The following is a 26,236-nucleotide window of genomic DNA, read 5'->3' as shown; positions in this document are numbered from 1 at the left end:
TGCAGGTTTAAATCTACTGTATACATTTGTGGACGTTTTAGGTTTTTGAAGCTGGATGTGGTGATACATTGAGAAGAGGTGCAACTTGTAACAAAATTTAATATAATTCCCCACTCTTCTCTTTACAGCTGTCAAGTTGAGCATGACAAGCTTAAATCAGTAAACATGATTAAATTTGGCAATAATGTTTACAGTGTGTAATACTGGTCTAATATTAAACTGCTGACAGTGATGATGCAAAACTTTTGCAAGAACAAATTAACCGATTTCACTGGATTTTTTTTACCTCGACCAAGTTTTTTTGGTCATGCAACATGGTTTTGGTAGCGAAAACATGTTGCATCATGTTTTTGGTAGCATTTCTGTGCGTGCATGTCATTCTGTGTGTAAACACATAGCTCGTAAAGTTTTTAATGAATTTGAATGAATGCAAACTTTGTAGTGGTGTAGAGTCCGGTAATGTTAACAATCTTATATCCACCAAGGTCTTTAAGTAATGATGATTTATTTGCCAAAAAATGACAAAAAGTCTCATAAGTTAGAAACTATAATTCTTACAAGTATGGTGTGTATTGTTAACATATAGAAAGTACCTTATATAAAGATTTAAAATATCATGTTACATTTGACCTCTAACCTCCTTCAATAGATTCATCTCAAGGTCACCGTGATAATAAAGCTTTTGAAAACATTGTTTCTTTGCCATCGTTTGTATTGACAACATAAAAGAATATAGGGAATGTATGTATATACCAAATGTATGTATATGCTACTGCTTACTGCCCAAAGAGTGAGCTGCCTTGGCTGAGGTTGGCTTCTTGTTGGATCTGTAATGACATCACAGTGTGAGCGGTGGGTGGACGGAGCTACTAGGCTGGCATTCCAGCTCTAACGCCTTCACCCTTTGCTTCCCCTTCCAGCTCCCAATTTCTCAACTCCACTTCCTTAATGCAGAGCATCAGCTGGACTTCCTCAGCTGACGTCCCCCACCGCAGGACTGGGAGGAGCTATAGAAGTGGTTACAGGAAGACTAGTGGAAGGAGTAGGTACAGGAGCTAGTGGCTCCACATCAGCTATGCCTGCCCCATCCGCCAACAGTCCCCTCTCACCCAGTGCCTTGGCTATAAGCCGCCACAGTTCTTCCTTCCTCACAACCAGTGGTGTTTGCACATTAAAAAGGTTGGCAATAAACATCAAATCTATCTTCTTACACTTATTCAACTGCTGCAATGTAGGATTCCCAGCAAACTTATCCAAATCAAACTCCATTGTGGCTAACAACACAAACCAAACAGCCACCCAGCAACACGCAGACAAACCACCCACCTGGGCGCTACAAAAGGAAACGCAAAGGGCAAGGACGAGCCCCCAAATACACACACACACACATATATATATACATAGATATAGATATGTCCAGGATCTCCTCTGTGACTTTGTTAGCTTTGGCTAGCACTGTCCCTGGCCTCCTCTGTATCCTAAGTTAGTTCTGTTTGAAGTGTTAACTCAGCTGTGTGGGATTTGGTGTTCCCTCCTCACCGGGTTGACAGCATCAGCTAAGAGCTTATCAACTTTTATCTAGGGGAACGATGGCAACAGGCTTCCCCTCTGTGAGCAGCAGACAGGAGAATTTAAGGACAAGGGAGGTGTTAAAAACAGGAAATGGAGGGATGAAGTCGAGTGAGGAGAGAACAAAGGACAAGCAGTTTAAAAATGAATGTCACTGAACGCTGACTGCAGGGACATTAGCTTGTTTATCCAGACACATTAGGCTGGAGTGACAGAGACAGGAGTGTCCATTTGAAATATTTATTAGGAATGCATTAGAAGATAACACTCCATGATGTTTGACTTTAACTGCCACTTGTCCCATTCAGCCTGAATTTGAAACACATAGTTTTACACAGAGATCTGATGCCATATGTCATCTGATAAGTCCTGCATATATGACATAGTATCACATGAGAATGTTAAACCCCCATAATGGAATTAAAAAACATTATCTATACTGAAAAAAGCAGCAAGGTTAAGACGTCTCGTTCTTGATTTGTCATCACTGTTGTGTCACAGAGAGCGAGCTTCATCTCAGACACCTCCCACCAGCACTGTCATCTCTGGCTCATGAGGGCCTGGCACTCCCTCTGGTGGGCGAGCAGTCGCAGGAACACCTTGTACTTCCTCTCATAGAAGCTGAAAAAAAAGGAAGAAATAAAGAAAATCATGAGATAAACTTGATGCCTGCTGTATATTTCAGATTTCATTCCTGAAATATCCCATAACTATATCAATTATTAAACACAAAGAAGGCATCAGAGTCAAGCGTTTCCTTTCCTGTTGCAGAATTCCTCACCTCTGGACTTCAATGTCAGGCTGGACGACTTTCCCCACTTTAGCCATTTTTTCCATGGCCTCCTGAAACACAAGACACACACATGAATTTCATTCAATAAATGATAGCACACTGATTCAGCTTCATGTCAGCCATGACCCAGTTATAGTAAAAGCAGCAGCCTGCTGCTGTGGCGGAGTTTATAATTAATGCATTGCAGGGCCCCTCTGCTGTCTAAACCTACAAAATCCATGCAGCTGACTGTTTGCAGCTCGGAGGCTCAGACAACACAACTGCCTGCTGTGTCTATGTTCGTAATGGGTTGACAGGTGCATCCTCGTCCAAATAACAGCATCGTATTTTTAGTCTGTCTGGCTTTGAGGCTGCTCAGAGTTGTGGAGCTGAGACACAAAGAGATGATGAGTTGACCTGACACAAGATGAATCCATACCTGTCTGTAACAAAAGCCAGCACAGTGCATTGCTTATTATGTAGTTTGGTTCCACCTAGCAGATGCAGGCAGTGAGTCAGTGATTATGTATGACATAACCTATGTCATGTTTGACCTCTACTGTGTTTCCACGACACTACAGCATTTAATGATTACACTGCAAACTGCTGCAGACTGTAAACTGTAAACTAAACATTAAAATACCAAGTTGACCTGGATTAAAGAGACACGTATTTCGTTTTTAAGTACTGCTCAACTGCTCAAAACAGCTGCACAACACAGTCTTCTATGATGCTGACAAAAAAAAGATGTTGGCTTTTACAAAATAAACTGGGATATATGCAGTTTACATTTAAGTGGCAGGGGCAGTCTCTTTAAAAAATGCTATCCATATTGTATTTATAATGAAGTGGTTATTATTAACATCCCTTTAAAGCCAAGTTTCAGAAATATGGGCTTACTTATATGTTCTTCAAATGCAACCACTTCATCAAACGTGTCCTCTTTGACTGAAATGTATTTATGTCAAGGTGTGTTGCTGTGGCAGGCAGGATGTAGGAGCCAAACGGAGGACAAACTTAAAGCAGCAGCTTTTATTGCTGGGAATACTTTTCCATAGAAAGAAACTTCCCAAAAAACAAACCTAAACTTTGAACATATAAAATAGAAACTAAACTGGAAACTAGTAAATAAAAAACACAAACTAGGAAAAGAAACACAGGGACTGAGAACTAGAATTTCATCAGGAACACGAAGGGAGAAACACAGCACAGTGAGGTTACGATGCAACAAAGGGCAAAGGGAAACACAGGGCTTAAATGAGAGGGCAAGACAATGATGGGGAACAGGTGGGAACACAGGTGGGACAAATCAGATATAAGTCATGTCCAAATTCATGGGCTGCATCCTCCTGAGGACTCGGCCTTCGCGGTCTACGTGGGCCGGGTCCTCAGAAGGTCGGGTAGGCCGGAAGTAAACGGCTGTGAAATTGGACGGTCTAGCCTTCAGATTTGCGTCACCGCTGTCTCGGTGGAGTTTAATAAACTCAGCCGTCTGCTCCTTGCTATCTGAAATATAACAGGACACTGGCGTAAATTCTCGACCATCTCACACTTCTGTTTAATCTGTTTTCTGTTTGACGTTTATTCAGCTGTGTGAAAACCACCCAGGGGATTAAAAAAGTTTTTTTTTAATCTAATCTAATCTAATAACTTGAATCTCAGCCAAACCGATTTACTCACAAACAAATAAAACACTGAAAAAAGCCAAACAATAACATTTTTAGGTTGTCTAAGTGACTTATATATTACGTTTAACATGAGTAGCAAAAGTCCGCAGTGATCTGAAAATGATGTGCCGGGAGTTGTGCCGTTCTCTGCGGCTTCAGTGACCCTCGACCTCCCGGCTAGCTATCGAGCTGGTGGGTAGCAGACGTCTCCGAAAACGTCGGAGCATTTTTGCAAATACGTGATATCTTGATAAACTGAGCAGATATTTGATGTTTACACAGCTACATTCTCGTCTGAAAATATGTTAAAAGTTTATTTTGTGACCCAGAAAGATTAGTATGAGTAATTTAAAACTTAGTAGCGGCCGCCATTGTTGAAAACTGGAATTGGCTAAGCCACACTATGAATTCTGGGATATGGTGGGCCACGAAGGACACACCCGACCCATCCTTCAAATTCGGAGAAAAGGAAGACACATTTGTCGGCTGCATTCGGAGGAGTCTACGAATTTGGACAGCCTTCGTCGCGTCGCTGTGACGTAATCGGCCTACAAATGTGTCCTCAGGAGGATGCAGCCCATGAATTTAGACACCCCCATAGTGAGACAAAGGAAGCGAAGCAGAATACATTAACCAAGGACAGACTGTCAAAGCAAAAGTAAACAGGAAGCATAACACAGAAACGTGGACTTGATACTGAGACAGAGGAACATGAAACACAGAGACAAAAGTAACAAGACGTGGGACATAGGGAAGACATAAAGACAGAAAACTAAGACTAAATATACAACACACGGAGAACAGAATTACACCAAGAACACAGAGGAGGCACAGAAACAGAACAGAAACCGAATAACCAGGAACTATAAATATAATACAAACGGAAATCCATAATTCAAAGAGTACAGCTTAAACCAAAAACACAAACAGTGCCGTGAAAATTTAATGTTATTAAATTATTTTAAAAAGCCAGTCACAGATTCTAATCCTTTTCTAACTCTGTTAAACAGAAAAACTGTTAAAATGAACAACTTACCCTACAATCGCTGAATGTATTTTGGGAAGCCAGCTCTTAAAGTCAAATTGCAGACTAGAGTAAAACACTATGCACCTCCATCTCTACTTGTGCAAAAGAGCAAATCCAAATTTCCACTGTGACAGCCGACAGTGTTTCAGTGCATTTCCACCGGGATACTTTTGTTATGTTATTGTGTTGGTATTGTGACATATCAGAAAAAACTTCCAGTTACGTACCATTCGTCAGGTGTTTATTTTACGAACGGTCATTTGGTACTAGCAACCCAAAGTGTGCCAAAAAATATCCCCCATACCTTTACACCATCAACACTAGACCGAACTGTTGATACAAGGCAGTTGGATTTATACTTTCATGTTCTTTATGAACTTTAATGTTACATCAGAACAGTTTCCTGCTCTTATCTGACAGAGTGGCACCCGGTGTGGTCTTCTGCTGCTGTAGCTCATCTGCTTCAATGTTTAACATGTTGCCCATTCAGAGATGCTCTTCTTCAGACCTTATATCTAACGAGTGCTTAATTACGTTTCAAAAGCATTTCCTGCCAAATCCCTCAGATGTTGTTTGACTCATGTGTATTGTAACTTCACTCTACCTGTATAGAGCTGTAGTGTCTTGATGCACATGCTCCCAGCACTGCTGCTCCCACTAGCACAGCTTCAGTTTGGTCTGGCAACACTACAGGCAATCCTAAGAATGAGATTGAAGACATGGAATGGGCTAAAGCTATCACAGAACTTATTTTACCTTTTCCTCTCTCCAGGTCCTCTCTGCCTGAATGTTCTTCAATGTCTTCATGTATCATATTCCTACTATATATTAATTATTTTTTGTTGTTGATTGTCTGTATTCTAAATTTACTTCTTCTTCTTCTGTCTTGTTGTGCTGTGCTGTTAAAAAAGACTTTGGGGGACTCTTTAAACTTCAAAGTTGGCTACTGGAAGCTGCACATAATTAAAATTTTCTTCTTAATCTTTATTTCGTGGTTAAGTTATTGAAATACTAATACAAACATTCTTTCTTACTCTCAATAAATTATAAATGTACATACTGTGCAACTGTGTTTCAAAATATACATATAACCATGTTATTGGTATTTACTACCTGTAGTATTAGCATGAATCTGTACAAACAGGTTGTTTTTGCTCAATCCACCACACAGGAAGAGGGTTCTGATTTCATGTCCTGCTTCTTTCATGGCCTCCAGAATATGAAGTGTACCGAGCTGAAACCAGAGGAGGACACACAACAGGAATAAAGTTACAAGAAAGCAAATACAACCTCCTTTGTACTTAAAGGTGCTAGGGTATCAGTCTGAGAGAGAGGAAGTCATTTGAAACACAAAACGCCATCAGACTCACAGCGAGGGCTTGCATGGTGGCCAGGTAGAGAAGGGCCAAGTCATCCAAGGTCTGGGACAAAGAGAGTCCAACTACCTGCAAAACAGTAATGACACAAAAATACCAGCAAGGGTGTGATCACCGTCTAAGATTTTGTGAAAGCAAGGCTGTCATCCAGTGTTTGGTGATTTATTAAAACAGAGGTTTTCATATTCCATTACTTGGCTTTCTGTTTCCTGGAATTTTAGATGTGGTTTGGCGCCAGTAATTACCAAAAAAACCAAAACAAAACATGGATAACCAAATATAATAACAAGTTAAACACACAAATAAAAATAGTTTCTTTTTGATATGATTAGAGAGGGACCATAAGATAAGTAAGCCAATAAGAGTAACAAACTCAATTAATGGCATTTTATTGTGTAATGGGAAATTAATTTGATTTGAAGTCGAGGGGACAAGAAGAGAATAGAAAGGCTGCTGAGCACAAATGCATGAGTTAAATGTGAATTTCTGTCTATGTAGAGAGCAAAAGATATGTTCATTGGTCATTGTTATATTATCTGAAACAGATCGTATAAAACTGCCAACTTGAACCTATTCAGTCCTGTGGGGAGTTCCACAAATAAGGTTAAGGCACAGGTTTGAACTGTCTTGCTGTGACTTACAAAATCAAATCAGTCATTAGGATCTTATCTCATTTGCTTTCCCTGTACCAAACCAGCACTCTAGAAAACACAATCTGTGGTTCTGCAAAGTTAAATAAGTTCAAGTTAAATTAACTATTTCCCCATGTGCTGAGTTTTAATGCTGATGGACCATATTTCAGGAGACACTTTGATATGTCAAAATAGGATAAACACAGTTTAATTGAACAGAATACAGCCACTGTTAACCTTATTAAGAGAAAAGGGGGTTTTCTGGTTGTAGCTAGTGAAAATAATTCTCTTCCACACCACAACTAAAATAAGTCAAATCTGTGGATGTGAAGTTTTTAAAAGAATAAATTAAAAACAATTATTTCATAATACAATCAACAGGTAAGTTCTGGTTCTTATTCTTTACTAATCAAGGTGATAAGAAATAACGTAAGTGGAATATGTATATTCAAAATCAGTGACTTCTCTGGCCAGGTGTATTTAATAATAATTTGTAAAATATATATATATATATATATATCGCTTTTTAAATTGTTTCTGTTATATTTATGTGATTGCAATGATAATAAATCTTTAACAAAGATATCAGAGATTGAAACAAACAAAATAGAAAAATAATCCCTTCCTCAAAAATGTCATGTGACAACCTAATTTGCACATGGAATGTTGACCTTGTCGGGAACTTGGTTGCATCACTAGAATCTTATATCAAACATTATGCTGTTTTATAATTCATAAGTAAACAAGAGACACTTCAAGTCAACCATTTTCAGTCAACACACCGGTTTGTTCGCAGCTATCAAACATTCGGCATCGACTACGACGAATTTAAACACATTTGGATCCTTCACAGAGTCATGTTAGTCAGCAAGGTACCAAAATGTCTGAGAGAGAAAAAAACACCAGTCAACAGAGAGCGATGACCCCAACACTCCTCAGTGTGTTGAATTTGAAGAACTTTCAAAGAGGAGAGAAACTTTAGAGTTGGACATTCACCAGACCGCCAGCCAGCGAGGCTAGCTGCCAGGCCACGCCGGGCACCACCAAGAATATTAAGAAAACAGAAGAAAATACAGTCAACTTGGTCATCAGATTGTAAGGTATTCATTAAATTAAATGGAACACCAGAGCAGGCAAAAGTTCTAGTCCTCAAAGAGATAAATATAACTGATAAATCAGAACGCAAAGCAATGCTAAATATGATGGTATTTGTCCAAGTTGTACAACCAACTCAAATGTCTGACAGTTTTCATGTAACAACTCATATAGATATTCCAATTTAATAAATTGATTTTCAAAATGCTTTGTAAAATGGCGATTCCACTCCTCATTTCAAAATCCATTTCCCTTTCCTGTTCGCTCAGGGATGAACATTTGGATTAGCAACTTCATTTTAAAAATCCTGCTGCAATGCAAATTAGCCAAACCGTGGGACGCAAGGAGCTCTCTGATTGGTTGGACGGACACAGGCTCTGCCTGGATTTTTCTAGCTCATAGCTTCGCCCTGCTAAGAAGCGTGTGTGCTTGTGCCGTTCATATGGGCTCAAAATGTGGTCATAAATATTTTGTACTTGTAAAAAAGATTTGTATGTGTAAAAAAGATTTGTGCGTGCGTAAAAAAGATTTGTATGTGCGTAAAAAAGATTTATATGTGTAAAAAGAATTTGTGTGTGTGTAAAAAAGATTTGTGTGTGCGTAAAAAAGATTTGTGTGTGGACTTAGCCCAAAAAAAACCCCTGCAAGTTACAAGTACGAATTTTGACCCTATTTTTCTTCCTTTCATCTGATTGGTCAATGTCATGCCAATCACAAATGTAACAATCCAATCAGAGAACAGATGGGTTTGGCTGTCGGAGGGGTGCTTTTTTGAACTGCAGGTCCTTGAAGGGTAATACAGTTTGAAGCTGGAGGATCTCTATATAAATATCCGATAGCAGCTAGGTCCCCTAACTTTCAGCAGCTGTTGAAAGGATAAAGTTGTGCTATATCAGTGGTTAGAAATACCATTATTACTTTAGGATTAGTTTAACACAAAGTCAGGGCTGACCTGGGACCATTCTGTGAGTCACAGTGCGCAGCATAAAAGTCCTTTTACATCGGACGCAGGATGTGCTGCTAATGCTAACTGCTAACTAAAAGCAAAGGATCCAGAATTTGTTGCGCTGGCTGCTGGGCTCTGTGGGTTTTTGCAGCAGCTCTACCTGTACTAGATGCACCTGCTCCTTGTCTTTTCTATCTCTGACTTTATGTCCTCTACAAGAGTTTCTGTTTTTTTTTGCTGGTTCTTCAAATGTTCAATAAAAACATGTATGCTAATTCATAACGAAGAAAGCTTTGTAATGAAGACTGTCATTTCCAAAACACTGCCCCCACCCCGCGGTCCGCAGCGCTGTTGAAAAGGCTGTGGAAGTCCCTGTATTAAACACGTAGACCTGTGACACAAAAATCACCAAACTCAGACGACCACAGACTGTTTTCCTTCGTGGTGATGAAGGAAAACGCTGGGTTGGCATGTAAAAGGGCATTTATTCCCTTCAAAGACCTGCAGTTCAAAAAAAGCGCCCCTCCGACAGCCAAACGACACGGATATGTGAAGAATGAAGCGAAACGGAGAGCCCAACCTCTGACTGAGTGCCTGTTTATACAGTCTGACCACCTGTGAAGGTAACGTGCTAACATGGCTAACGCTAGCCCTGTTATTTGAAGGACATCTTAGCTTAAGAAAATTTTACATCGCAGCTGTACGAGCTAGCTACGTGTTTTGTAAGCTGCGGTGCTCTTCACAAATAAAGCTTGAAGCAGCTCAGACTGTTAGAACCAACACTGAGACCTGTTACATTTATACAGTGTTAGAGCAATGGCTGCAACCTACAGCCTTTAAACTAGCGATTAAAATGCTGACAGTAAACTCGTCAGTCCAGATGTTATGATACTTAGAGTTAAAGCAACTGAAACAGGCTGATTGAAATAACAGCTGTCAGTTCTCTCATTCCTTATATCAAGACTGGAGATCACATTACTGATTTCAGTTCATTTAATATGTGAGTGCACAGATTCATTCTCAACTGGACATAAATGATAATCAAAGGTTGTATATATGATGAATTCATCAAATCCCAGCCTCTAACACAGTGCGCTGAATCTTAGCTTTGAATGTCCAGTATATTCTAATCCATACAATTTAAGCATTCACTGCACCTACCGACAGTATCTACACCTGTGTGGTAAAGATACAGATAATGAAATGTAATTATTAATAAAATATACATGATGAAAAACAAAAGCTGAAATTGATTCAGTTTAGTACTTTTCTCTGTATGCTCTGTGCTTATAAAGGCCTTAAATTCTGTGATATATACTGTAAATGATTTTCACAGAGGTCTTAAAGTATTTAAATCACTGCTGATAGTCTGGTTGTTTATAGTTTCAAATGTTTTTGTGTCTGTAGGTCTGTCTGATGACAATTTGGAGTCCTCTGGGAGGTGAGGACACACCCACATCTGTTCCATACCAGAGTCGTGTTACGGTTCTGAGTACAAAAGAGTGGCAAGAATGACGACTGTTATTGATGGAGTGATGGAATGTTTAACAGTGGAAAACAATATGGAAAAAAGGAAAAACCTACTTGTCAGTTGTATATACAGAACACCAGGATCAAGGATTGAGATCTTTAAGGATAATATGGAGAACTTATTTACAAATCTAAATCAGAAAGGAATGTTTATTAGTGGAGACTTAAATATTGACTTACTGAATCCAAATTGTAATAGGAGTACAGAAGAATTTATTGATTCCATGTATAGCATGGGTTTATTTCCCCTGATAACAAGACCGACCAGAATGACGTCTCATTGTGCAACTCTATTAGATAATATATTTACAAATATAATGGAAGAAAATATAAAAAGTGGGTTATTAATCAATGATATAAGTGACCGTTTACTAGGGGTGGGCCATATTATACCATTCACGGTAATACCGGTACAATGTTAGGCAAAGATAAGAAAATGAAATATCGCGATAGAATATGGGTCAAACGCGCATGCGCAGTGCCTTTGTTTTCATATGCACATGGCCGAATGTTGAGTGAAACGGATGAACCAGAATTGGTTTGTAAAAATGGTGCAACTTCAGTGATGTGGAACTGGTTTGGTGTTTGTCCATCAGATATACAACAAAGCACTTTTTTTTTTTTTGTAGAACATGCAAGCGGGCCGTTGTTATTACCGTATTTGTTGGACTAAGGTGCTCGTAAATCTGGGAGTAATCTGTGTCCTAAACTCCCTCCACTTCAGGTCCCAAAGTCAAACAAACAGTGCAGCATCACTGAGAGTAAAAATCTGTCTACATTCTTCGGGGCGATCAAATTATAAAGTTGGATATATCTGACTGCTTTGTTTCGCTTAATGTGTCTTATAATCCCGTGCACCTTATGGTCCGAAAAATATGTATTTGACTTTTTTATTTGGCACACTGCAGTTTAATGTTGCAAAGCACTTCTTTTTAACTTCAGTGGATATTATACATGGTCATGCTCAGGATATGTCAGCCCATTTCTACTGGAAATGCCTTTTGGTTAAACCTTCAGCAAGGAATTTGCATTTGCACTGTTAAATTTTTATATAGCTTTAATGCACATAAAAAACAACTTCTTGTTTAAGTGAAAATAAATGGATGGTGTTCTTTTGCGCTAGTAAAGTTGTAGAGTTGTATTTTGTCTCGTATCAACTACATCGTCAGTTATATCGTCATCACAAATTTTCAAATATATATTGTGATAAATAATTTTGGCCATATCGCCCTGCTCTACCGTTTACCAGTCTTTGCATCTTATAATTGCCATTATAAAGTTAACAGCGATTATAACAATATTATTTACAAAAGAATAAGAACAGAAGACATTAAACTGTCTTAGAAATGAACTTTTAAAGCAAGATTGAAATATTGTATATAAACAAAAAGAAGTTGATAGCTTACGAAGCATTTTTAAGAACATTTAACACATTACTTGATAAAAACTGGTTAGGTTAGAACACAACAAAGATAACACAAAAGTTATATGGAACGTATTAAACGGTATAATCAAAAATTAATCAAGGAATAATGATTACCCTGGGTACTTTATAGAAGGGACAAGAAGTATTAACAAAATGAATGAGGTAGTAAATGGTTTTAATGAATTCTTCGTAAATATAGGGCCAAAACTGGCAGAGGAAATAAAGATTGATGGAATAGAAAGGGACCATTTGCTTCCGCTTATCCTTTTCAGGGTTGCGGGGGGCGCTGGAGCCTATCCCAGCTGTCATAGGGCGAGAGGCGGGGTACACCCTGGACAGGTCGCCAGTCTGTCGCAGGGCCAACACACAGGGACAGACAACCATTCGCACTCACATTCACACCTAGTGGCAATTTGGATTATCCAATTAACCTATCCCCACAAGCTGCATGTCTTTGGACGGTGGGAGGAAGCCAGAGTACCCGGAGGGAACCCACGCAAACACGGGGAGAACATGCAAACTCGACACAGAAAGACCCCGGCCTGATGGTAGAATTGAACTCAGGACCTTCTTGTTGTGCGGCAACAGTGCTAACCACCGTGCCACCGTGATGATTGATGGAACAGAAAGGGACACTGGTGAAAATATTGAAAGGAATAGAAGCTCAATGTTTCTAAGAGCAGTGGAAGAGAAAAAGATTTGTGACATCATTGGAGGACTTAAGAACAAAACCAGTACAGATTGGAATGATATTGATATGGCAACAGTAAAGAGAGTTATTGATGGTATTGTGAAGCCATTAAAATACATTTTGAACTTATCTTTTTAAAAATGGGTTTTTCCACAAAAAATGAAAGTTCCTAAAGTTATTCCCATTTACAAAACAGGTGAAAAGCACCACTTTACAAACTATAGACCAGTGTCAATACTCTCCCAGTTCTCTAAGATACTAGAAAAACTTTTCATAAAAAAGATTTGACAGTTTTGTGGAAAAACATGAATTGCTGACAAATAGTGTTCAGAAACAATAGATCAGCAGCTTTGGCATTAATAGATTTAATGGAAGAGATAACAGGATGTATGGATAATAAGAAGAACGCACTTGGAGTTTTCTTAGATAAAAAAAAAAAAGCGTTTGATACTGTCAATCATGAAATTCTAATAAAAAAACTGGAAAGGTACGGGTTTAGGGGAGTGATTTTGGACTGTTTAAAAAGCTATGTAGTGAATAGGCAACAATATGTACAAATAAATAAGTAAAAATCTAATTTGATAGATATATTGCTTGTGGAGTACCTCAAGGATCAGTATTGGGTACAAAAATGTTTATTATGTATATAAATGATATTTGCCAAGTATCGAAGATACTGAAGATTGTAATATTTGCAGATGACACCAATATATTTTGTTCAGGTGTGGAGTTGCCACAGGTTTTGGAGGTGATCACACAGGAATTAAAGATATTAAAGAAGTGGTTTGATATAAATAAATTAAATCTAGATAAAACCAAATTTATGTTATTTGGAAACCACAAGAAACGTATCAAAGTGGAAATATGTATTGATAATGTATACTTAGAGTAAATGAAATAAAATTTGTTGGTGTGATCATTGCCGTCCTGGGGAAAACAAAGCAATCTTGGATCAGAAAGCACTGCACATATTATACTGTGCTTTACTACTGCCATATATGAGCTATTGTGTAGAGGTCTGGGGAAACACAGAAGTAATACACAAACAATACCCATAATACAGAAAAGGGCCATTAGATTACTAAATAATGTGGGGTACAGGGACCATACAAATGCACTCTTTAACAAAATGCAAGCTATAAAATTCCAAGACTTGGTGAAGTTTAAAACAGCGCAAATAATATATAGAGCAAGAAATAAAATGCTTCCAAAAGAAATCTGTAAATTGTTTATAGAAAGAGAAGAGGGTAAAACTTAAGAGGGAAATGGAATTTAAAAATACAAAGTGCTAGAACAACTTTAAGACGTACGTCTATCTCAATTGCAGGAGTTAAATTATGGAACAGTCTAACAGAAGAAATAAAACAAAGTAACAACATAAGTTGTTACTTTGTTTAAAACAGTTTAAAATCAAATATAAAAAACAAATTTTAAACCAATATAAGAATGAAGAAAACTGGGTTAACCCAGGACGGTAATGTTGTTGGTAATGGTGTTTTAGTTTGTTTGTTTCATAATTTGTGAATCTGCAAATGTATACGTTCTGTCTTTATTTATATGAAAGAAACTATACTGTGGTGGGGTTTGTTTGTTTTTGTGTGTGGGTTTTTTTTGTGTTTTGTTTTGCTTTGGCTTCATTTGTTGTTTCTTTAATTTAAGACTTGAAGAAAATTAAACGAAGGAGAGGTCAAACTTGATGGGGTAGGGCCAAATAAGTGTATACTTCTGCCTACTCCTTTTCAAACAAAAGAATGGAATGATATTTTGTAATGATGGTGAATGTACATGTTTGATGTTCGTAAATGAACTGAACTGAACAAAACTCCGAAGAGCTTTTGAGAAATGCATCAATGAAAAACAACACCTGGAGAAAAAGGTTAAACAAATGCAAGAGGAGAAAACTCAAGTGGAGGAGAACCACAGAGAAATGCAGTGCCAACTCCAAAGCATAGAGACAATACACCAAGAGACGCAGCAGAAGCTCCAGGATATGGAGAAAAAAAATGAAGACCTCCAGGTCATGTTTGACGAAGCACTTCAAAGAAAACACACAACTACTGAAACAGAAGAAACAATGGAAAATCAAACACAGAGAAACATTTACAAGCTCTTTGAACTGGAAGAAAAAAATCAGATGCTGTCCAAGCTCAAAGACACGAAGAAGGAAAATAAAGGGCTCCAAGTCAAGTTTGACCAAACGCTTCAAAGAAACACAAAACTACTGACAGAGAAAAAAAGTCAGGAGGCAACACATAATGAAATGCAGTGTAAAATCCAAGCAATGATCAGCAAAAAATAACCATCTGCAAGGACTCTATTACAAAGTATTGTTCACAAACGGTGAAATGCAAGACGAGAAGCGACAACAAGAAAAAAAACATCAAGAGACCTAGTTTACTCTTCAAGAACTGGAAAAAAGACATCAAGAGTTACTGGCCATCCATGACAGACTACAACAAACTAACAACGACATGGACGAGGAAAAGAAAGGTCAAGAAGAAAGATACAAAGATTTGCAAGAAAAATATAAAGAACTTCAAGAAGAAAACAAAGAACTCTAAAAACAACAAGAGGAAAAGCAAGACAAAATTAAATACCTGGAGAAAAGCTCTAAGAAACTTCTCCTTGACATTACAAACCTCACAGCACAGAACATTGATCTCCAAGAACTGTGTCGGGAAAAGACTTTCAGGTTTTTCTGGAAAAAGGACTCTTCTTGAGCTCAGCCTGGTCAAGAGTAGCCCCATCTTACTCCAACAGGGGAAAATCATACAATAAATTATGTAAATAAATTCACTGTTCTTTATGGTCTTATTCAATGGTAAAGCTCTTTAGAAACATTACTGATGGTTCTTAGGAAAAGCTAAATAACTTAATCTGAGCTTTCTTTAACAATACTTCCTGTATTAAGATGAGTCAACAGCTAACAAATATAAACTGCTATGTAAATTATTGTTTTTGGCAAGAAAATGTATTCTTTTCAATTGGATCAATGAAAACCACCAACAATAACTCAAGACTGAGTGCAAAACTAAGCGGTAATGACGATATCTTTTTGGAGGGGCAGCCCCACTCCAATGGCAGGATGGGTTTGTCAGGACAAAGTGTAAATGGGTGGTATACCCAATTATTTACCATAATGTATTAGTTTTCCTTTTACATGTCTCAGACTGCTTATTGTGTTGCTTCTTGTTTTTTGTTTTGGGATTTATTTATTTTTTTGTTGTGGTGGTTGTTGTTTTTTTGTATCAAAAAATCCAAATAAAGAGATTTAAAAAAAAAAAAAAAAAAAAAAAAAAAAGTCAACAGCTTTGAGTTGGATAACAGGGACCAGTTCAAAAATAACTCACCTTAATTGGAAAATGTAACAAAAGTGACGTCTGACTAGGGCTGTGCGATATGACCAAAATCTCATATCCCAATATAAGAATTCTATCATCCCGATAACGATATAAATCCAAAAAATGTAACATTTTCTGTAAATTCTGTGAATCTCGGGCAGCTCGACTTGCAGGAAGTGTTTCCAGCTGCGCGTCATGTAGCTGGAGTCGAGTGTTTTAACAGATGCATGAAACTATACATTTTTAGACATAAGTTGTAACGGCCGCCGTTTTCTTTGTGAGTATTTATTACACAGCGTGCTGCGGGGAAAAGCCTGTTCTAACGTTTGAGTCTAAGGTTTATTTTTTTTAGCACCTGGCGGCTCTTTTTTACTTCTCATCTGTAAATAATCTGCTCTTTCACGTGATTCAGTTTATTTTGAAAAGTCTCAACAGGATCTTGAGCTTTATTGTGAAAGGTTTATGTGGAACATAAACAAGCGGACACGCGATGCTGTTACCGTCGTTGTTGCTAACCACAACGCATAAAAACAGGTGCTTGTCCGTCCGTAGTGTGGTTATATTAAATATAAGAGAAAGAAAGAACTTTAATAAATTAATATAGCCACTACAGTGACCATCAAAACGATGAAAAAATATTGCCGTAAACAGTTTATTTTGCGACACCACGAAACAAACGATAGCGTAAAATGAAATGATAGACGTTTTTATATCGTCATCCGATATATATCGTTATATCGAACAGCCCTACGTCTGACTTTAATCATTTGCCCTCATTTTACAATGGAATTTATGTATTTGTTTTGATTAAACCTTTTAAATGTGTGACAAATGAAAAAAGTGCAAAAGCAGGAAAGCAGCCAGTCAGAGCTGTGTATATGTTGCTGCTTCTAAAAGCCTCACACATATAAGTGGAATCATTGTAGAATTCATTCATAATCATTCTGTAGAGCATGGATCTTTGAAACACAGACTTCCACGTGCATAAGAGAACATTAAGAAAAGATTAAGAAAACCCCAAGTGCACAAAAAGGAAGAAACATTCAAAGCAGGCATACCCTAACTTAAAATCTGATACTCACACATCCAACACAACGTCAGTCTACACATATCCTTCTTTTTAAGTCATAGCCTTTACCATGCCCTTCAAAGTTGGGTCAGCCAGGGGCGACCTGTTTCCATGAAAGTCCGGCCACACGTGAAGACTGGACCCTAGCAGATCGACAGCAGAGCAGGAGTTGGCCATCGAACTCAAATGGTTGTTCAAGTAGCTGTAGATATTCTCGCCAGCAAAAGGAAGCCTATAAAATGAAAAACACTGTTGCCAGGACACCTAAAATGATAGCTGATATTACCTATATTAATGCCATGGTGGTTGGCGAGCATGAAATCTATATTCAATCTTCAGCAAACGTGAAGTACCGTATATCAAAAAATTAAACTTCCTATTCCTCCAGAGAACAGTTGAGTTGCACTGAAAGCACATTACTGAGCTTCTAATCTCCATAAAGCATACTTGACATTATTCTAACCCAGCTGATGAGGATCACAGATGTGCAAAAGCATTGTTGGGAACTGCAGTATTAAAAGCATCAGCTGACCTCTGCTGAACCTGTTCCTGGAGCTGGGTATATGCAGTGTGACCTTTCACCATGTGGTCAATCTGAGGGAGGAAAGCGGCAATACATTTAAACTGAAAAGGATCACAAATGACTGGTGGCCACCTGGATTCAACTAATAATGTCAAAGCTGAATCTATAAATGTGAAAGGTGAGGAAAAAATAAGTGGTTTTGTCTCCATGTTTTCTGTTAGTATTGAGCATGAAGAGGATCTGAAAAATAATTTAAATATGAATGAAAAAGATCAAGAAAAATATGAGTAGACTGACCAGCCTTCCTGTCACACTCTGCCCTCCCTCGTTGAGCCACAGTCCAGGCACCATGGCAGATAGGTAGGGCCCCCACACTCCTGGCACAAACCGAGGCTGCTCACTGATCTGATGGCACAGGAAATCTTTTAGTTAGTTTTAGTTGGAGGTAGATATTTTATAAATTAAAATAGAAACCGCCGGACTAACAGGATATGCGTGCCATTTGCTTCTCATCTCAGAGTTACTGCAGTTGGCCTGTGCAGACAGGATAATTTATGTCTATAAACAATTTTTAACAATGCTCACATAAGTATAAACAAGTAATACAGATAGAGTGGCTTTTAGAAAGATATCTTATCAGACTACTTAAGACAGATTGTGCACCTAGGAAATGAAGGTGGTGAGTACACGATTAATCATCAGAAGACGTTTTTATTAGTCATCAGGAGATATTCACAGGAACATATACACAATCACAAAGGCCACTGGGGAACAGTACAGTAGTAGACTAGCATGGTAATTTTACACCAATCAGGTGAACAGCAGCTGTGAACTACTGACCGCCATGTGACAAGTTGACGTTCCACAGATCAGCGCCATGCGTGCAGTGATCGGCTGACCCTCACAGGGCAAATGAAAACCTTTCACATCAGCACCGATCACACCTGGAAGGAGGAGGTTAATGTTGCTTTATTTAACACTCTTTATTTTATGCAGGGGGAAAAGATACATTGTAATAATTAAGTTGTTGGGTTTTTTTGCTGTCATCTAACACAAAGTGTCAAAGATGCTGCTAGAACTTTAAATCCACATGAATGAAATTGTGCTCCAACCTCTTCATAGGATTCAGCAGTGACGCTAACTGCTGGAATAATGTTTATCAAGCTGGTTTGAGTTTAAGGTGGGAGGCCAGTCTCCATCACTGTGACATGAACAGAAACTAATGGTGCAGAGTGCTGTAACCTCTCACTGACGCAGCAATGTGTGATTGGCAGAGGTCACGGTCGAGGGTCAAAGGCAAGAGTTCACGACGAGTTCAGCTCACAGAACAGATCCAGATGGTGAAGATTTCTGTTCCTGAGGAAGGTCTGCTGCTGCCCTGACACTGGTCAGAAATTCACTAACATCTCAGGCGGGTTTGTTACTCAGTTTATTTCCCATAATATTAAAGATGGGAACATCTAACACACGCTAGGCACCTAATCCTCATGTGGTAAACTATAGTTGTTGAAATATTATCACATCATCCATCTATTATCTCACTTCCTTCTTCCAGCAAACTCATAAAACCAAAAAAGGTATTTTATTTATTTATTTATTTTTGGTAACTAAGCACAGTCACAAGTTGTCGGCTGGTCAAGCAGGTTGTTTTCACTTTTCAGTGAGGATCACACTATCCTGATAATTAGCGCTTTAACTTGTGGCAGGTCATCCACTGATCAATAGGCATACATTTCACAAAGAAGTGCAAAAATGCTTCCCCTATCTCGAAGGCTGAGCCCAGCCACACCACAAGGGCAACTTGTGTTGATTTCTTTTATTTGCGAGCACTAGAGACAGGGTGAGGAGCTCAGACATCAGGAGAGAGCTTGAAATAGAGCCAATGCGCCTCCACGCCAAACATAAACAGCTTAGATGGTTTAAGCATCTGGTTAGGAAGCCTCCTCCTTGGAGATTCCTTTAAGAGGTTTTTCTGACATATGCAATTTGGAGGACAATCCAGCGTAGACCCAAAAGCTCCTGGAGAGATTATATATCTGACGTGTCACGGGAATGCCCCAGGATCTCCTAGAAAGGACTGGCAAAGCCGTCGGGAGCACCCTGTTTAGCCTGCTGCTACTGCGACGTGGCTTTGAATAAGCAAAATATAATGGATGGATAAACTAGCATCTAATATAGCACTACCATCAAGCCCAAATTTACATTTGTCCATATACATATTACTATGATGTTTAAGTTGGTTTCCTAGTGTATTCATGCACCTACAAAAATAATGATTTAACTTAGCACATGCTTTGTTTTGGAGTTAAAGTTTAAACTTTGCACACAGGATGCTGAAAAGCCACAGCCACATGTGGAAATTATGAAATATTAATAAGTCTATTTAGTAAACGTTTATATTAAACTTTGCTCCTTAAGGAATGAACTTCTTTTTTATTGTGACCCTGACACGTAGCATATCAAAATATCAACTGTGCAAATAAAATATCAACTTTGCATCACTGACATTTTATGCCTTCATTTTCCTTTCAGTACCTTTAAATAGGCATAACAACGCGACAGCATAGAGCAATTTTTGCTCCTCCAGCATGTCTGCACCACTCCAGCACACCATTAAAAAACAGCTACGCATCTCTGGTGTGTGATGACTTGGCTATGTGATTACCCTCCATGCTTTCACTATAGCTTTCATATGGAACAGCCACAGTCACAGGCTTTGTGAAAGCGGCTGCAAACTGAGTAATCTCAGCTTATTCATGACAAGAAAATACTTTTGTTTTCAAGTAAGTGTGATTCGTCATCTGATACCTAAGCCTCCAGCATGGGCATCGATGAGAGAAGCCCCAACTGCAGTTCCTGGGTCCAAACCCAAATCTGCTGCTGCCTCCTGTGTAAGGCCCTCTCCCAGTGGACTTCCTGGAGGACACGTCACACTGCCTGGATGACAAAATTATTTAAAATTTTTAATTCTTAGAATTTAATAAAGGAGACAAAAAACTGTAAAAGATATAAGAAATAATCAGTCAAACTATCTGAATGTATAAAATGTCATTTTCTGGCCTATTTTGGAGAAGTTATTTTCTAGAAGGTCGTCCAGTCCAATGCTCGTCCAGAAGCTGGCATCCCATCCTTCTGGAGGGCAGTAGGTCCACTTACACACCAGAGTACATAAAGACCTGTGCAACATTGGACAACATGCATCCACTTGCAAATACTGTAGGATAATAAACATGCTTTATTAACAGCACACATTAGATACAAGTATTTTGTGAAAACCAATGACTTTGTCCACACATTTTACAAAGGATTAGGCAACTGCATCTTTTCTTTTTAACTGAGAACAGAAACAAGACTATTGTTTTTAATGGGGCAGCCCACCAGCAAATATGTTTGAATTAATACAAGGGTTTTTAGGCCTGCTAGTGGTGATCCTTTTCAAACCTACCTCCTTTTTTTATTAGACATACATAAGTGTGTAAGTCTCCGTAACATCATCGACAGCTCACCTCGTTAAAGAGCCGGATGCCTTCCAAGACAAGAAGTCTGGAAGATCAAAAAAGTGACTGGCTTTGTTCCAGCAGCTCTCCTTTAGATTCTGAATGAGTGAAAGACAGAGTGTGTGAGAATAAAAGCAACAACTGTATGACAAATATGCTAAGGCTAAAACAGTAATAAAAAACAAACAAAAAAAAGCCCACCAGGTATCTGCTGAACAGCCAGTACAAAGAGCAATAATAAAACATGCAGAGATCAGTGGTGACCTTGTTCACCTCTCACCTCTTTAAGCCAGAGCAGCTTAGGGGGTTGCATCTCTGGTGACATGACTCCCCCTACCCTGCTGAGGACCCTGTGGCCATTTTTTGTTATACGATCAGCCTGCTCTGTAGCACGATGGTCCATCCACATCACTACGTTCCTTTGGGGGTCACCTGGGAAAAGCAGTTCAGTAAGGGAGAAGGCAACAAACACCAGAGAGCTAATATTGGATATAATATTGTATCTGTTAAGACCTGATACATAAAACTGTTGTCATGGATAGATTTCATCTTGGAGTACAAATTCAGTATTTAGCCAAAGAATTTGGGTCATGCTTTTGTGTCTTGCTTAATAAGCAAAAACATGATTCAAATCCAGCTCCAGGCTTCTACTCTGCAGCCGACTATGACCTTGGACCTCACTGTGGAGGGGTGATTTTTTTTCCCCCTGAAGGATCAATGCTCAGCAAAAATGGGGCTTACATAACCAATGCTTACCAAGCATTCAGATCAGATCAAATGCAATAAAATAAATCGCTTACCTTCCTGACTGACAGGCACAGGCTGGAAGCTTTGGTCCAAAACCACTAGAGAGCAGGTGGCATCAAAGCCAATCCCCCTAATCTGGCTCTTCTCCACACCGTGAGTAACTTTCTGGAACAAATACACGCAGTTGTTTTTAAATTACATTTCCTCCGTGCATTTACTCATCCTGCAACCGTAAGAGGGCACGAATACATTCACCAGCTTATGATGTCAATTTCTGCCTTTCATAAATAAACAGCTGTTCACACAGGATGTGTGCTTGAGATTCCCAACCAAGTGCACATTGAAACCTAGGGAGTACATTGGCAATACATAGAAAAGATTTTTCAGCACAACACGTTTACAACATGTAGTGAGTCTAATACAAGTTTATTCCTGAATATTCCTTGCCCATGAGGTTTTTGCCTTCCACTGAGGGGAAATTACCACTACTGATGATTTCAACCAGTATTTTTAACAGGTATTTTTTTTTAATTTTTTTTAGTACAGTTAAATTTACTCACATTTTTCTCATTACATAAACCTCTGTTAACTAAGGTAAAACATATTCTTTGCCTTAACCTAATGTGGATGAATCATGCTTCTCCCACAGGCACATTTGGAGCCAGGAAAAACCCTGTAATGTTAATTTTTTTGTCGCAGAGACCAGTCATCCACCACATATGCCAGCTGCCGAGTATATACCTCCCATAACTTAAGGCAGCTGTTGCCAAAGTGTGTGTGCTGCCATTAAGAGTAGAGCCTGACCAATACTAGATTTTGGGGGCCAACTTAGGGTGTAAAAAATGATCTGATACTAATATACAGTGGGGCAAAAAAGTATTTAGTCAGCCACTGATTGTGCAAGTTCCCCCACTTAAAATGATGACAGAGGTCAGTAATTTGCACCAGAGGTACACTTCAACTGTGAGAGACAGAATGTGAAAAAAAATCCATGAATTCACATGGTAGGATTTGTAAAGAATTTATTCGTAAATTAGGGTGGAAAATAAGTATTTGGTCACCTCAAACATGGAAAATCTCTGGCTCTCACAGACCTGTAACGTCTTCTGTAAGAAGCTTTTCTGTCCCCCACTCGTTACCTGTATGAATGGCACCTGTTTGAACTCATCATCTGTATAAAAGACACCTGTCCACAGCCTCAAACAGTCAGACTCCAAACTCCGCCATAGCCAAGACCAAAGAGCTTTCGAAGGACACCAGGAAAAGTATTGTAGACCTGCACCAGACTGGGAAGAGTGAATCTACAATAGGCAAGCAGCTTGGTGTGAAAAAATCAACTGTGGGAGCAATCATCAGAAAATGGAAGACATACAAGACCACTGATAATCTCCCTCGATCTGGGGCTCCACGCAAGATCTCATCCCGTGGGGTCAAAATGATCATGAGAACGGTGAGCAAAGATCCCAGAACCACACGGGGGGACCTGGTGAATGACCTGCAGAGAGCTGGGACCAAAGTAACAAAGGTCACCATCAGTAACACACTACAACGGCAGGGAATCAAATCCCGCAGTGCCAGACGTGTTCCGCTGCTGAAGCCAGTGCATGTCCAGGCCCGTCTGAAGTTTGCCAGAGAGCACATGGATGATACAGCAGAGGATTGGGAGAATGTCATGTGGTCAGATGAAACCAAAGTAGAACTTTTTGGTATAAACTCAACTCGTCGTGTTTGGAGGAAGAAGAATACTGAGTTGCATCCCAAGAACACCATACCTACTGTGAAGCATGGGGGTGGAAACATCATGCTATGGGGCTGTTTTTCTGCCAAGGGGACAGGACGACTGATCCGTGTTAAGGACAGAATGAATGGGGCCATGTATCGTGAGATTTTGAGCCAAAACCTCCTTCCATCAGTGAGAACTTTGAAGATGAAACGAGGCTGGGTCTTCCAACATGACAATGATCCAAAACACACCGCCCGGGCAACAAAGGAGTGGCTCCGTAAGAAGCATTTGAAAGTCCTGGAGTGGCCTAGCCAGTCTCCAGACCTCAACCCCATAGAAAATCTGTGGCGGGAGTTGAAAGTCCGTGTTGCTCGGCGACAGCCCCAAAACATCACTGCTCTCGAGAAGATCTGCATGGAGGAATGGGCAAAAATACCAGCTACTGTGTGTGCAAACCTGGTAAAGACCTATAGTAAACGTTTGACCTCTGTTATTGCCAACAAAGGTTATGTTACAAAGTATTGAGTTGTATTTTTGTTATTGACCAAATACTTATTTTCCACCCTGATTTACGAATAAATTCTTTACAAATCCTACCATGTGGATTCATGGATTTTTTTTTCACATTCTGTCTCTCACAGTTGAAGTGTACCTCTGGTGCAAATTACTGACCTCTGTCATCATTTTAGGTGGGGGAACTTGCACAATCGGTGGCTGACTAAATACTTTTTTGCCCCACTGTATGCCCTATATTCTTTAGACATACAGTAATGCTGTATTTACAGGGGAGTTCTAAATAAAAGGGAAATTGATTGGGTCCTGCATAACAACTTTTCAGCAATGTATTTCAAACAAACTAGTTTACAGTGTAACAACAACACACAGCTTAATTCTAGACCACTGGTTATAGTGTTTTGTGTATTGGAAACAATGGAGGTGCAATATCTTGAAGTAAAATGTCTTGATGCATGCGCAATCATTTAGGTAAGGAAATCCCCAAAATCATCTGGATGTAGCCTTTTCAGTGGGAGAAACGCTTGGTCACTCATCCCAGTGACTTTTTCAGTCTCAGCTGACTGCAGGTTTCCCCAACCTTATAAACAGTGCCTTTGCACAATGACTGAAAGCCATTCCTCAGTTCTTTGTGAATGGTCCTCATGGTCATGACACTTGGCATATTAATGATCAAGAAACTGAGCTCACAGCCCATTGTTCTTCAGTGGTGCTAATTTAATTAATTATGCAAATGTACTGGTAGTAAGAAGCCTACTGTAACAGCTGAGTTTGAACTAGGAGGGAATTAAATGCAGAAAGTTAGCAGAAAAAGCACGAGTACAGTAGCTAGCTAAAGGTAACCAAAATGGTCAAAATAGTAAATATATTTTATATTTTACCTAAAATAGGTGCTGAATAAAAAGACGAAATAACTAGCTTAAAGTAATTATAGCAAAGTAAGCGAAACATTAGCATATGACAATACACAACGACTGAAAGACTTACCAAGAGTTAGCTAAAAATAACAAACGGTGGCTGATGTAGTGAAGAAAATGCTGAAATAATTAGCAGAGAACAATATAAGGGCGGTAGGAATATTAAATAATACGTTTTAGAAGGAATTTTTAAATAATTAAAACATATATATAATGAAGAAACTGCTTTTTTTTTCTTTAGCTGCTAAAATACTATTAACATCCATGCTAAAAATTAGCTAAAATGAACACATGAGAGTCTGTGTTGGTGCTCTGTGCTCAGACGGCTGCTGTAGAGGGATGGATGTATATCTTTATAACACATACTGAGGCCATAAATCATCCCACCTTGACAACTGTGCAGCATTTCTCCCAGATCTCAGTGGAGGACTGGACATAGTGGTCAGACTCCGGCTCCCAAATGCCGATGGGCTCCTGTGCAGTGCTCTTCAGCAGGCCCTCCCTGGTCACTAGTGCAGCCCTCACACTGGCTGTGCCCACGTCCACTCCAACATAAAAAACCTCTGCCATGAGGAGATGACCTGAAAGTGGGGGAGGAGGTTTATTATTAACCAGGTTACATTACCAGTGTCGACTTTGAGCAGGTTATACAAATTCAAGGAAAACGCAATTATTAAGGCAACTTGCGTATTTTGCTTTTGAAAAATGTCTTCTTTTTAGCATCTTCACACACTCCTGCAGACGGTTGGAGGGCAGGAATGTGTGAAGTGCAGCAGCAGCTGGTAAAACAGAGTTTTCAGCAATAATAACAGACTAGTACTTATAAAGTACTTATTAATAAACAAATAGGACGCGAGTGCGTAATCTGAACTTACCCAGCGATTAAACAATTATTTTAGTCCGCAGAGCATTTATGTTGATCGTTCAAGTTTGTGATCAGGGTACTTTCAGAGTTAAAGCATTGCTTCAACGCTGCTGGACTTCAGAGTCGGACGGAATGCGAAAGCGGACAAAAAGCTTATCGTATGCTAAGTTGTTCAGGCATTTTAGCTTCAGAAATCAGCTTATTCACTTTTTCATCATGCCATATTTTTTATATATACATTTAAATATTTTTATATTTTACATTTATATCTTTTATTATCTGAAAAGTCCAAGTTTACCATTGAAAACAT

General features: G+C 39.0%; 1 protein-coding gene across 1 annotated transcript; it reads right to left on the bottom strand.

Moving 5' to 3' along the window:
- Positions 1 to 1,795: 1,795 nt before the first annotated feature.
- fggy (FGGY carbohydrate kinase domain containing) lies at positions 1,796 to 26,077 on the bottom strand. Its single transcript, XM_040022399.1, has 16 exons — positions 25,937 to 26,077; positions 25,449 to 25,642; positions 21,962 to 22,073; positions 21,442 to 21,593; positions 21,171 to 21,259; positions 20,725 to 20,840; positions 20,473 to 20,601; positions 18,505 to 18,608; positions 17,962 to 18,069; positions 17,674 to 17,735; positions 17,211 to 17,373; positions 6,406 to 6,480; positions 6,149 to 6,269; positions 5,640 to 5,734; positions 2,351 to 2,412; positions 1,796 to 2,190 (listed from the first exon to the last, which is right to left on the bottom strand). Exons 2-16 carry the CDS (start codon positions 25,629 to 25,631, stop codon positions 2,109 to 2,111), a joined length of 1,653 nt encoding a protein of 550 aa, XP_039878333.1. The 5' UTR covers positions 25,632 to 25,642; positions 25,937 to 26,077; the 3' UTR covers positions 1,796 to 2,108.
- Positions 26,078 to 26,236: the final 159 nt, after the last annotated feature.

This window comes from Simochromis diagramma, unplaced genomic scaffold, assembly GCF_900408965.1.
Source record: "Simochromis diagramma unplaced genomic scaffold, fSimDia1.1 OVJJ01000205.1, whole genome shotgun sequence".
Taxonomy (NCBI): Eukaryota; Metazoa; Chordata; class Actinopteri; order Cichliformes; family Cichlidae; genus Simochromis; species Simochromis diagramma.
Note: the sequence above shows the minus strand (reverse complement) of the source record. Positions and strands in the feature narration are given on the sequence as shown.